This window comes from Erythrolamprus reginae, chromosome 6 (assembly GCF_031021105.1).
Source record: "Erythrolamprus reginae isolate rEryReg1 chromosome 6, rEryReg1.hap1, whole genome shotgun sequence".
Classification (NCBI taxonomy): Eukaryota; Metazoa; Chordata; class Lepidosauria; order Squamata; family Dipsadidae; genus Erythrolamprus; species Erythrolamprus reginae.
In genome coordinates this window covers 42256170-42270189 of record NC_091955.1, presented here as the reverse complement: position 1 = coordinate 42270189, position 14020 = coordinate 42256170, and the positions used below count along the sequence as shown (strand labels likewise).

Genomic DNA, 14020 nt, shown 5'->3' with positions numbered 1-14020 from the left:
CAAATAAAAGTCTAAACTAGCAGAATGAATCTCTATGTTACTTTGTGCCTTTCAGATTCTTCTAAACATACTCATTAATTGGATTTGATTGGATTTGTATGCCGCACTTCTCCGAGGACTCAGGGCAGCTCACAACATATCAAAACAATAAACAATGTACATATCTAATAAAATCCAATTAATTTCCCAGCTTTTGAAATAAGGAGCATTTACATAATGCTATTTCAAATAATTATTACCACATTTTTCAGAGTATAAGATGCGCCTTCTTCTTCCCTAAAAGATGCTGATAATTTCCCAGCTCTTACTGGCTTGCAAGCTCTTTCACTGTTACTCTTTGTGCAAAGAATGTTTTCCAAGCCCTAAGCCTTTGCAGGCTTTTTTTCCATTGGTCTAACTTGCTCCAAATGTTTCTTTCCAGGTGCCAATGATGTTCCCAGCTCTTACTGGCTTGCAAGCTCTTTCATTGTTAACTCACTTCAAATAAAGGGTTTTTTTAAAAAGCCTTAACCAGGGCATAAAATAATGTGCTGAAGCTGACCAGACCTGATGCTAGCCAGATGAATATCTGGTAAGCAGATTCTTTCCCCTATTTTCCTCCCTAAAAACTAAGGTGCGTCTTATACTCCGGTGCGTCGTATATTTCAAAAATACGGTAGGTATGTTTTAAGTGTACCCTTAAAATGTTAAATGGTTTTTGTAAAATAAATTTTATTATTTTAAAAAATAATAACAACAAATACACATCGACCATGGTATCCTTCTGCGCCAGCTGGAGGGGTTGGGAGTGGGAGGCACTGTTCTTTAGTGGTTCTCCTCCTACCTCTCCGGTCGGTCGCAATCGGTGTTAGTGGGGGGTCAGAGGTCGACCTCTAGGTCTCTCCCTTGTGGGGTGCCTCAGGGGTCGGTCCTCTCCCCCCTGCTATTTAATATCTACATGAAACCGTTGGGTGAGATCATCTAAGGGCATGGGGTGAGGTATCATCAGTACGCCGATGATACCCAGCTGTACATCTCCACCCCATGTCCAGTCAACGAAGCAGTGGAAGTGATGTGCCGGTGCCTGGAGGCTGTTGGGGTCTGAATGGGTGTCAACAGACTCAGACTCAACCCTGATAAGATGGAGTGGCTGTGGGTTTTGCCTCCCAAGGACAATTCTAACTGCCCGTCCATCATCCTAGGGGGGAATTATTGACCCCCTCAGAGAGGGTCCGCAACTTGGGCATCCTCAATCCACAGCTTACATTAGAGAAACATCTTTCAGCTGTGGCCGGGGGGGGGCATTTGCCCAGGTTCGCCTGGTGCACCAGGTGCGGCCCTACTTGGACCGGGAGTCACTGCTCAGTCACTCATGCCCTCATCACCTCGAGATTCGACTACTGTAATGCTCTCTATATGGGGCTACCTTTGAAGAGTGTTCAGAAACTTCAGATCATGCAGAATGCAGCTGCGAGAGCAATCATGGGCTTCCCTAGGTATGCCCATGTTACAACCAACACTCCGCAGTCTGCATTGGTTGCCGATCAGTTTCCGGTCACAATTCAAAGTGTTGGTTATGACCTATAAAGCCCTTCATGGCACCGAACCAGAATATCTGCGAGACTGCCTTCTGCTGCACGAATCCCAGCGACCGGTTAGGTCCCACAGAGTTGGCCTTCTCTGGGTCCCGTTGACTAAACAATGTCGTCTGGCAGGACCCAGGGGAAGAGCCTTCTCTGTGGCGGCCCCGACCCTATGGAACCAGCTCCCCCCGGAGATCAGGACTGCCTCCACCCTCCTTGCCTTTCGTAAACTTCTTAAAACCCACCTCTGCCATCAGGAATGGGGGAACTGAGACATCTCCCCTTGCCTATGTAATTTTATGTATGCAATGTTTGTGTGTATGCTTTTATATAAGGTTTTTTTTTAGGTTTTTTAATGTAAAATTGTTATTTTAGATTTTAATATTAGATTTTTTATTGTATATTGTTTTTGTCACTGCTGTGAGCCGCCCCGAGTCTGCGGAGAGGGGCGGCATACAAATCTAATAAATAATAATAATAATAATAATAATAATAATAATAATAAAAGACCACCACCCAACATCATTCATTCTGACCCCCCCCCACAAAATAAGGGTATATTTTTAAATATTATTTTAAACCAAGAAAATTACCATATTTACAAATTATAGAGTGATTCCAGTTTATTCTGTATAACTTGGTCTTGAATTCTACTAACCATAAAACCTCTAGCCCTGTCCCAACTTTCCATCAGTTCTTTCACTTTATTTTCATTAATCATATTCATCTTTGTATCCATAATTTCAAACTGAATGTGTTCCACCATGTACCAGTACCAGTTTTGTATTGGCCATTTTGTTGTAACATTTCCAACCTATAACTATTGCCACTTGGGCACTTTCTATAGCTGTTTTCTTTAATGTCTCTTAAAATGTTAAGTGTTGACAGTCTGGCTCCCAAACAAGAGCACATCTGATGGCAAAATTATATAATTTATATTATATAACATTTGAAATATATTACTGAATCTTAAGCAGGGTGATAAAGTATTCATAGAAACATAGAAGATTGACAGCAGAAAAGAACTTTGTGGGCCATCTAGTCTGCCCTTATACTATTTTCCTGTATTTTATCTTAAGATGGATATATGTTCATCCCAGGCATGTTTATATTCAGTTACTGTGGATCTGAAATACTGAAATCCTGTGGATATGAAATATGAATATTTAGAAATAGAGAAATAAGTGTGGAAATCAGAGCAATCTGGAACTTACCAATATACTTAAATCTTGGAAGTTGAAAAGGATATCTAAGAGGCTATGCAAATGACTATGTAGTTACTAATTTAAATGGATTTATCTATATCACTCCATCTGTAATAAGTTAACAATGTTAAAATTTACTTAAGAAATACTCATGATCAAGAAGTAAACAATACTTCAATCAAGGACTGTCAAAAAGTTCACAGTAAGCAGCCCAACCAAAAAACCCATCATGACCATTCCAACTAACACTGACAAGCCTCAAGAACTGTAATGGTGAACTTATGGCATATGTGCCACAGGTAACAAGCAGAGCCTTCTCTACAGGCACGTGAGCTATTGTCCCAGCTCAGCTTCAATGTGCATGCGCATGCTCCTCCCAATAGCCATCTGGTTATTCGGTTCTCTAAAACGCATGTGCGGGGGGCTGCAGGGGCCATGCATGCATGGGGAGTTGCACACCCATCCACAGGGCACATGTGTGGGGGTCATACAAGTGTGGGGGAGCACAGGGGTCACGTATACATGCTTGCGGGGGAGTTGTGCATGCATGCATGGGGCACACATGGGTGTGTGTGTGCATGCGGGGGCAGGGCACACAAAGGCATATGTTCATTGCACTATGGGTGTGTGCATGCACACGGACAGTTTCAGCATGCGGCAACAAAAAGGTTAGCCACCACTGCTCTGGAATATAAAATGAAAGCAAACCCCATTTTTACTTGCATTGGTGATATTACCTACTTTGGTAATGCAAGAAAACAACTAAGCTCAAAGAGTATTAAAGACCCCTAATTTTAATCATGAGCTATAAATATTCTCCTATAGGGAAGTATTTTCATAATGAACACGTTTCTTATTCAGATGAGTAGCAATAGCAATAGCGCTTACAATTATATATCATTTTACAGTCATTTTAAAGAGTCAGCAGCATATTGCCTCCAACAATTTGGGTCGTCTTTTAACCCACCTCGGAAGGATGGAAGGCTGAGTCAATCTTAAGCCTGGTGAGATTTGAACTGCCAAATTGCAGACAGCTGACAGTCAGCAGAAGTAGCTGCAGTACTGCACTGTAACTACTGGCTCATATACTAATAGTAGTCCTAGTATTTAGTCTGGGAACCTGCAGTTGAGGAAGAGTAGGTCTTTACTGTTATATGTTTTCCATATATTTCCCTATGCTTCCGTAGAACAAAAAAGTGACATTAAATAAAACAATCCTTTTATAACTGTGTTTAACATAACACTAATCATACCATTTTAAAGAACAAAAAGCAGACCCAAAATTCTAAACATGATCCACTAGAATAAAAATGTCATAAAATACCAATTACTTACATCAATCAGGTCTGAAAGGTCATGAATATAATATTTGAAAACAGAAGCATTTGTTGCTTCAAGGGTTAGAAGATATTCATTTCTGGCTTTAATAGATTTCAGTTTGTTTTCAGAGTATTTTGCTTGACGCTGAGGATAGAAATAATGCAAACATATATTAACACGTGTGCAAAATTATTTTACAAAATAGCAAAATAGCATATTCACTATATGTAAACAATGACATTTCTTTCTTAAGAAATGTATGTAGTTATATACAAATCTCACTGGGAGATTATTTGTTTTTATTGTTTGCATATGTTGTTTTTATCCCTGGTATTTGACACAATCAGATATTGGTTTAAGATGGATTGATCTATATTAGTTGATTCACATTGTTTTAACATTCCTCTTGCAAGAAAACTCCTTTATGACACAGATCATGGAATGTTGCAACGAACGGAATAGAGTTGTTTCCAAAACCAGAGATAAATGTTTTAATTGATATGCAAAATGGCTGTGAGACCTGCCATATTCTGTAACCACTTCAGAAAGCCATATTGACCTATGGGAGTTCTGATTCACTAGCCAAAGCATCCAATAGTGAAAAAAAATAAGGATTTCATCCAAGAGGGGGGAACATTGCAGGGATGAAATAGAGAGGGTAGCAAAGTCCATTACAGTAATACCTCATCTTACGAACTTAATTGGTTCCGGGAGGAGGTTCGTAAGGTGAAAAGTTCGTAAGATGAAACAATGTTTCCCATAGGAATCAATAGAAAAGCCAATAATCCGTGCAAGCCCATTAGGAAAATCGAAAACATTTAAAAAAAAGCTTTTCTAAAAAAAAGCTGCTGGCAGACGAAGCTGAGGCGAAGGAGTGGGGGGAATGACAGTGAAGGAGTGGGGGGAGTGACAGCGAGAGGTGGCAAGAGGTGGCAGTCCCAACGAAGCAAGGCAAAAAGAGCCTCTCTTGAGCTCCATGGGTCTTTCCCTCCCGTTTTTGCTCACCCTGTCCTGCTCATTTTCCCCACACCTTTCTTCTCTCTTGATTTCCATGGGTCCCTCCCGTTTTTGCTCACCCTGTCCTGCTCATTTTCCCCACACCTTTCTCCTCTCTTGATCTCCATGAGTCCCTCCCATTTTTGCTCACCCTGTCCTGCTCATTTTCCCCACACCTTTCTTCTCTCTTGATTTCCATGGGTCCCTCCCGTTTTTGCTCACCCTGTCCTGCTCATTTCCCCCACACCTTTCTCCTCTCTTGATTTCCATGGTTCCCTCCCGTTTTTGCTCACCCTGTCCTGATCATTTTCCCCACACCTTTCTCCTCTCTTGATTTCCATGGTTCCCTCCCGTTTTTGCTCACCCTGTCCTGATCATTTTCCCCACACCTTTCTCCTCTCTTGATCTCCATGGGTCCCTCCCGTTTTTGCTCAGCCTGTCCTGATCATTTTCCCCACACCTTTCTCTTCTCTTGATTTCCATGGTTCCCTCCCGTTTTTGCTCACCCTGTCCTGATCATTTTCCCCACACCTTTCTCCTCTCTTGATTTCCATGGTTCCCTCCCGTTTTTGCTCACCCTGTCCTGATCATTTTCCCCACACCTTTCTCCTCTCTTGATCTCCATGGGTCCCTCCCGTTTTTGCTCAGCCTGTCCTGATCATTTTCCCCACACCTTTCCCCTCTCTTGATTTCCATGGGTCCCTCCCGTTTTTGCTCACCCTGTCCTGATCATTTTCCCCACACCTTTCTCCTCTCTTGATTTCCATGGTTCCCTCCCGTTTTTGCTCACCCTGTCCTGATTATTTCCCCTACACCTTTCTCCTCTCTTGAGCTCCATGGGTCTTTCCCTCTCATTTTTGCTCACCGTCCTGATCATTTCCCCCACACCTTTCTCCTCTCTTGATTTCCATGGGTCCCTCCCATTTTTGCTCACCCTGTCCTGATCATTTCCCCCACACCTTTCTCCTCTCTTGATTTCCATGGGTCCCTCCCGTTTTTGCTCACCCTGTCCTGATCATTTCCCCCACACCTTTCTCCTCTATTGATTTCCATGGGTCCCTCCCATTTCTGCTCACCCTGTCCTGATCATTTTCCCCACACCTTTCTCCTCTCTTGATCTCCATGGATCCCTCCCATTTTTGCCCACCCCACTCTCCTCATCTCCCCCACACCTTTCTCCCCTCTTGAGCTCCATGAGCCTTTTCTTCCTGTTTTTCCCCACCCCACTCTGCACATCTCCCCCACACCTTTGTCCTCCGTTGAGCTCCATGCGTCTTTTTCCCCTGTTTTTGTCCCCCCTACTCTGCCCATTTTTTCGATCCTGGGATTCCCCTCCTGGGATTTCCCTACAGCATCGCGTTTTTGCTCACCTCACCTTTCTCCTCTCTTGATCTCCATGGGTCCCTCCCATTTTTGCCCACACTGTCCTGCTCATTTTCCCCACACCTTTCTCCTCTCTTGATCTCCATGGGTCCCTCCCGTTTTTGCCCACCCCACTCTCCTCATCTCCCCCACACCTTTCTCCCCTCTTGAGCTCCATGAGTCTTTTCTTCCCGTTTTTTCCCACCCCACTCTCCTCATCTCCCCCACACCTTTCTCCTCCGTTGAGCTCCATGCGTCTTTTTTTCCTGTTTTTGTCCCCCCTACTCTGCCCATTTTTTCGATCCTGGGATTCCCCTCCTGGGATTTCCCTACAGCATTGCGTTTTTGCAGAAGTCTGGAGGTGGGATTTCCCATGGAGGGGAGCCTCAGGGGATCCCAGGATCGCAAAAACTGGGGCTTGGCTTGCAATGAAAGGCGGGGCATCCCAGTGGCAGCGGCAGGTTCGTAAGGTGAAAAAAGTTCGTAAGAAGAGGCAAAAAAAATTCCGAACCCTTCCGAATCTCAAAAAGTTCGTATGACGAGGGTTTTGTATCATGAGGTACCACTGTACTTGGTTGATAATGTTTGTGGGTTTATCATAACACACTGCTACATTTAGTTTTAGATTTCAATTTCTAACATTGCTCTTACAAAAGGTTTTAGTTGCTTCAACTGTAGAGATAGAACCACAACCCTGAAACCAATGAAACATCAGCTTCCCCATCTCTACAGGAGAGGACCACTCATGTTAACATGACACTATTTTATCTGCAGCCCAAATTACTCAATCTAAACTATGACCAAAGTGTAAATGAATTTGGGAATTACTATCATTTTAATTTCAAACAATTAAGGCAAACTGATCCTTACTTTTTCCTTCATTTTTTCAATTTTCTTCACTGAACTTCGTCTTTGGTGCCTTTCCTCCAATCGAATTTGAAAAACAGGATCTCCTGATCTGCCAATTTGTTTTTCTTCTTGCTTTTCAGCCTCTTTCAATTTACTTTCTGCACTGATGCTCTCAGTATGATACATATGGTATGTTTTCATAACCTGGGTCCAAGGGAGTTAAAAGTTAAAGATAAGATTATAAAATGAATACACTATTTTAAGTATTGCTTTGTCTGGGCTCAGGACAGGTTATAGGGGTGTCTGAGTTATATTAAAAAACCTATAATTGGAAAAATTACATAATTTTACAAAATAATATAATTAAAAGTGTCTTACTTGTTTAATTTAATTCTACAGCACTGTACTTTGCCTAAGGATGAACTTTAATATATAGTTATTTTCATAAAGCATTTTTAATTTCATGTTAGGAGAGTAACATCAGTTATTAGGAAGGTAGGCTCTTAAAAGAAAGAAATGTCAAGTATAAAGTATACAGCCATGTATCGGTGATACTTACGGTATTTATTGATTTAAAATGTTTATAATGACCCATTTGCCATGCAAATCTAGATACTTTACAATAAATATGCAAATGTGGTCATTTTCAGGTGTTAATATCTATACAACCATGATTAATTATTTTTAGGTTCTTATTCCCATTCCAAAATCCACATTTTTAACTGTTTATATGCTATGAACTGACTTATAACATCTGTTCTTGTTTTTTCAGTAGTTCTCAGCTTACAACCACAATTGAGCCCTACATTTATGTTGTTAAGTGAGAAATTTGTTAAGTGAGTTTTGCCCCATTTTATCACTTTTCTTGCTATATATATTAAGTAAATCACTGCAATTGTTAAATTTGTAACACAGTTGCTGCATGAATCTGATTTCGCCACTGACTTTGCTGGTCAGAAAGTCGCAATAGTGAAGGAAGGTCATATAACTCTGGGAAACTGCAACTGTCATAAAAATGAGAGTTTTTATGTTTATGTTTTATGTCTATCAGTTGTCCAGCATCCAAATGTAAATCACATGCCCATGGGGATGCTATAATGGTCTTGTGTTAAAAATGGTATAAGTTACTAGTAATAAAGTTACTAGTGCTGTTGTAACTTTGAATAGTCACTAAATGAACTGTTTTAAGTCAAGGACTACACTTCTAAAAACATCTGATAGATAGTTTAGTATTTTGTATGGTGCATCACTTCAGGTAATAGAAACTGAGTACTGTACTTCTATTTTTATGCTGCTGTGAATGCAGTTCCTTTTAATTTCAACTACTGGTACTACATTGTACCTACAAACTACAAATGCCTCACCTAATTTACTGTAAAAACAATAAGAAAAACAAAACATTGAAATGGAGGATCATTTAAGATTTGTAGAGATTTTAGTTATGGAAGCAGTCCATCCCAAGATACTGTTGAAATCAGAGAGGTAGATGGGAAGTGGAATCCACTTCACTGTAAAAAACAAAAGCAAATAGCTCAAAATAGAGAAGCCATCATTGGCTTCATTTAAAAGTGAAAGAAGGAGAAGTGGAGAAATTAATAATTTCAATTAATGTGGCATGGGAAGCATATAAAGAATAGCTTCTGAAAGTCTGTCTAACCCTTAAAAAGAGCACTCAAAGTAGCTCCATTTTTGATCATATGACCAAGAGAAAAAGGGAGTGAGGCTTAAGAATGGAGCAGTTGTCCAACTGCATCTCCTCCAGCAATGCACTAAGAAAAAATATTCTGCATTTCTTCCTTGCCGCTTCTTGCCAGAATCAGCCATTTTCAAATTCAGTATTTATTTTTGGCTTCTCCCACCATACTAAATTTGATCACGTTCTGTTCTGGTTTTGGAATATTATTCTGCTATTTGGCATATGGTCAGATGGACAGAGTCCTGAGCCTTTTACATAATTTGTTCCCAGTATTTCATAGGGTTTGAAGGAATAATAAAAGCAGTTCATCTTAAACTCAGTTGGAAAGATACAGATTGTGTTTGGAATCCAAACCTTGTTTAGATATCATCAGATTAATATTATTAGACAGGTTGACTCATCTGAAACATTTAAAATTATGTAAAATAGGATTTTCAGTCAACAATTCTTTCTTTCAAGCCAAATCAATATTCTTACCGTATAAAGTTCATTAAGAACTCTCATTAAATCCTCATGAAGCTGGAATGCAATTTCTTTGCTCTGTAATTAAAAAAGAGTTATTAGGAAAAGAAACAGAAAACAACCATTGAACAAAAACTAGATGGAGTATTTTTTACACTGAACATATTCTTCTGTTTTTTGTTCTGCCTTATGAACAGCAGAAATTTATGTCCATGTGACAAGTGTCAGGAAACAAAACACATTGCATGACTCTTGTGAAGGCAATTAAGCAATATTAATTTTGCTACTCTGTGAAAATTAACTTAACATAGCAAAATAGAGTGTGTTGACAAGTTTCCTTTATAAGAGGGCTTTCTTTCTTCTCCCTGACATTTATTCATAGTAAGGATGCTGGCCATACTACATATTTACAAATTAGCCAACTGAATAATTATTGTAGCCATTCCATTGGCAACTGATTGCTTGCCAGGTTTTCTCATCTACTTTAAAACTAGAATTCCTGTGACTCCAATGATTTAAGTTTTTGTAAGAGTTAGAATGAATGTTTTACGCTAATTGTAAAACCACTGGACTTTTATTCAAAAAATAGGTTCTGCTTTGTTAGATCCAAGCTAATTCAATTCAATAGATCCAAGCTATTCAATTTAGCATTATTTGCAAGTGAACAGTTAATTAGAAAGCAACAAGTGGCAACTGACCCTTCTGGTTGACAATTATGGGATCTATAGTTCAACATCTGGAAACCACAATTTTTAAAATCCTTTCGTATGCAATTAGAACTGCCAATTTTTCAAGGGCATATTAATTTATTAAAAGTAGGCAGTCAATGCTCATGAGTTTGTTGATACATTAAATAACTGCATTTGTATTAAAAAATAAAACAAGCAGCCAATTTTTTAAAAAGGTTGTAAAATTCTTATGTTATATTTAGGGGACATGGCGGCTCAGTGGCTAAGATGTTGAGCTTGTCAATCAGAAGGTTGACAATTCAGCGGTTCAAATCCCTAGTGCCGCATAATGGGGTGAGTTCCAGTTACTTGTTCCAGCTTCTGCCAACCTAGCAGTTCAAAAGCATGTAAAAAATGCAAGTAGAAAAATAGGGACCACTTTCATGGGAAGGTAACAGCACTCCGGGCGGCTTCAGCATTGTCATGCTGGACACATGACGATGGAGACATCTTCGGACAGCACTGGCTCTTTGGCTTAGAAACAGAAATGAATACCACTCTTAGAGCCAGAAACGACTAGCACGCATATGCAGTGGAACCTTAACTTTTACCTTATGTTATATTTATCTTTTTAAATCTTATGTTGCATTTTTGCTTAGATCTGGAATCAAATCACATTGTTTTCTCATCTCTTTTTGTTCTGCTAAATCTTTCTACCATTCTGCTTTTCGTCTCACCATACCATCTTACTCAACACATTTTTTATATCTTTTGCCCTCAAAATTTCTAACTGGCAATACTGTTTAAATTCTTAAAGAGCTTAAATGGCTAAAATGGATTTACAAAAAATTGACTAGTATAAATTGACTGCTTCAAAGACAGATACACATATTTTAAGTGAATTGCTACAGCAAATGGAACTTTAAATTTTAAGGTCATAGAATTGGAAGATTTGCTTTAGCCTAAAAGACTATTATTTGTTAAAATGAATAAGTAATACTTATAGATGTTAAGTTGGGGGCTTTATCTTGTCCAGTTGGTGGGAGGGGTAGGTGCAGGCTAAGTCCATTCAACATGCATCAAAATGGCACTTATTTCACTAACTATTGCTTGTGGGCATCCAAATCTGCCCCTTCTTCTCCCCCCCCAAATTTTTTCCTAATTTTCAAAGAAAAGATTCTTGGACCCAAACACTTTTCTAATAAAAGCATAGATTTCTACACTGTTCTTCAGAGTGAAATGCCATATTTATGTTTATGTCCCTCTCTGTTCTTTCTGTGGGTTCTATTAAAGCAAGGGAGGGGAAAATATGTTTTAAAAAATAAGTGACATTTGAAATGATCTAATATCTACTTGACATTTATGCTGAAAAACAAATGCCAGCACTTCTACTTAATTGGATCCTATAACCATTGAGCACCTCACAGCTCTTCTAGTAGACTGAAATTGAAGAACTGCACCTTTCTCTGATTATAATCAGAGAGCAGATACAAATTTAATCAAATTAAGAGTGTGTGTGTTGTATAAGAGAATTAATAGAGCAATTAAGGTAAACATCTTAATTGAAGAAAGAAGATATTCTAATTAAATTAGATGTGGAGGGCGTATATAGCTCTTTTTCCCCCTATGAAGCAACATTAGATTTCTTAACAGGAAAAAAGGCAATATTAAGGGTATACCAAAAGCTATTAGCAAGTGACATCTCAAATTTATTCAGAACATCTTTGCTATTCCACTGAGTACAGTGAAGATTTCTCCCAAATAAATATAGATACAACTGCCACCCAAAATGTTAATTTGTTTTACTTTGCCCTGATGGGTATCTAAAATTTCTCAGTAACTATCTGAAACCCATCAGAAGGAAACACAGTTTAGCTTACATACATTTGGATTTAACTACTTAATATCAAATCATAGTGTGGGAAACACCCTTAAATGTGATCCAACCATCTACTCAGTGCAGGATCCATTAGTGATCTTTAGGAGATGGCCATTCAGCTTTTATCTGAGGACTCCTATTGTTGGAGAACTCACCACTTCTATTTGCTTAATATTTCTGTAAATCAGGAAATTTCTCATATTGAACCTAGATACATCTTTGTAGCTTTAATCTGATCCTGCCTTCTCAGAATAAAAAATAAGATCACTCTGAGTTTCAAATCTATTGATATCTAAAGATTTCAACCATATCTCCCCTTAGTTATCTCTCTCATAGGCTAAGGTAAGTGGTACATAACTGAACAGACAAGACAGTACAATAGATTTTAAAAAATAATTTCTCTGACAGGGCAAAGACTGCAAAGCTCTGTGAAAATACTCAATGCTTATTCTTCTGTGTACTTCTAAAACAGAAAGCAAAAAATATCTTTTAAAAACTAGCTTCTGGTTAAAATATTTATGAGCATGCCATCATCTCAAAATGTTTCCTTAGCTGGAAGTGAACACAAATTGAAGGCACAGAATAATGTAATTAACTATACAAGTTTACAGTTTTGCTATAATTAAAGTACAGAATTTCAGATCATCACCACATTCCTAATTTATACAAATTCATTCCCTGATGTGATTTTACAATCTCCTTTGTTTTATTCTCAAAAACCACCTAAAGAATATACAAAGTTCATTGCAGTTTTTTAAAGGTAGACACTTCAGCAAGATTGATACCAATTTTCTTTTTCATCAAAATAACAAAATTATTTTATACATTGGCTTAGATTTGTTATCCAGATGACCAGGGGTGTCAAACTCCATTTCAGTGAGGGCCACATCAGAATTGTATTTGACCCTGGGGAGCCTGAGTGGGCGTGGCCAGCTCAGCGTCACTCATGTCGGGGGCACTTGTGATGACCCAAGCAGTCTGCCAGTGAAAATGGGCTCTCAAGTTCAGTTTTTGGCTGGGAAGGTCTCTTGCAACTCTCTGCCAGCAAAAATGGAGCTCGGGAAGGCCACAAGAGACTCTCCCGAGCTCCATTTTCATGGACAGAGGCACGCAGGCCAGTCTTTTGCTGTTTATAGGTTGGTCCCACAGGCCAGACTAAGCACACTGCAGACTGGGCCTTGAGTTTGGCAGCCCTGTCATAGATTATCTTCCCTTTGTTGAAGATAATACAAAATACTTAACCACGTAACATGTAGCTTTTCTGCATTTAAAATTGTATATTCTTGTCCCTTCCACAGAAAAAGCCTCTTCCCCATATTAATAGTGAAAAATGTCATAATGAAGTCAATTACTAATCTCCTGCAGAGTATTAGGTTTCAAATTATGTCTTTTAGATAGTTCTATTTTATTGGAAATGAGAAAAAAACATTATTATACCTTTTTGAACACTCTGGTGGAATCTTCACTTATCTGCATAAAACGCATGATGACATTGTTCAGGTAGATATCACTCAGTGTGGCATGGTCTTTGCTTTCTCTTCTTACTTGGTTGAGTAGTAAATACCAACAATTTACTGGAGATAGCAGATTCTGGTCTTTCCTAGTAAGCATACATATATTAAATAGTTTACACCAGTTGCAGGTAAATAAAACATAATAAAACATTGTTTTTTATTATTTTAATTAAAATATTTGCAACCATTAAATTATATAAATACATTAACAAAATAGTTGATCGCTTACCTGAACACTTCTTCTCGTACGCTGAGCGGGTACAGCAGTTACGTGGGTTGCTCGCTGTCCAATCCGCATAGGACCGACCCTGTCTTTCAAAAGATTGCTGGATCCGCCCCTTCCACAGAATTTGCGAATCCATAGACTTAGGCTCGAAAAGTGGTGGCTCCACTAATGCTCTACTCTCATAGATAAGAAAAGAAGGAAAAGGTACAACCATAGTCAGAGAGACATAGGGAGGGAAGTGACTGCTGTACCCGCTCAGCGTACGAGAAGAGGCATTCAGG

General features: G+C 39.0%; 1 protein-coding gene across 2 annotated transcripts in view; it reads right to left on the bottom strand.

Moving 5' to 3' along the window:
- SRGAP1 (SLIT-ROBO Rho GTPase activating protein 1) overlaps positions 1 to 14020 on the bottom strand; it is a 214757-nt gene that overhangs the window by 106539 nt on the left and 94198 nt on the right. For both annotated transcript variants that reach the window (XM_070755623.1, XM_070755624.1), the window contains exons 3-6: positions 13437 to 13599; positions 9468 to 9530; positions 7316 to 7498; positions 4103 to 4231 (exon numbers count right to left, since the gene is read on the bottom strand). In XM_070755623.1, the coding sequence (XP_070611724.1) occupies positions 4103 to 4231; positions 7316 to 7498; positions 9468 to 9530; positions 13437 to 13599 (538 nt within the window). The remainder of the gene's footprint in view (positions 1 to 4102; positions 4232 to 7315; positions 7499 to 9467; positions 9531 to 13436; positions 13600 to 14020) is intronic.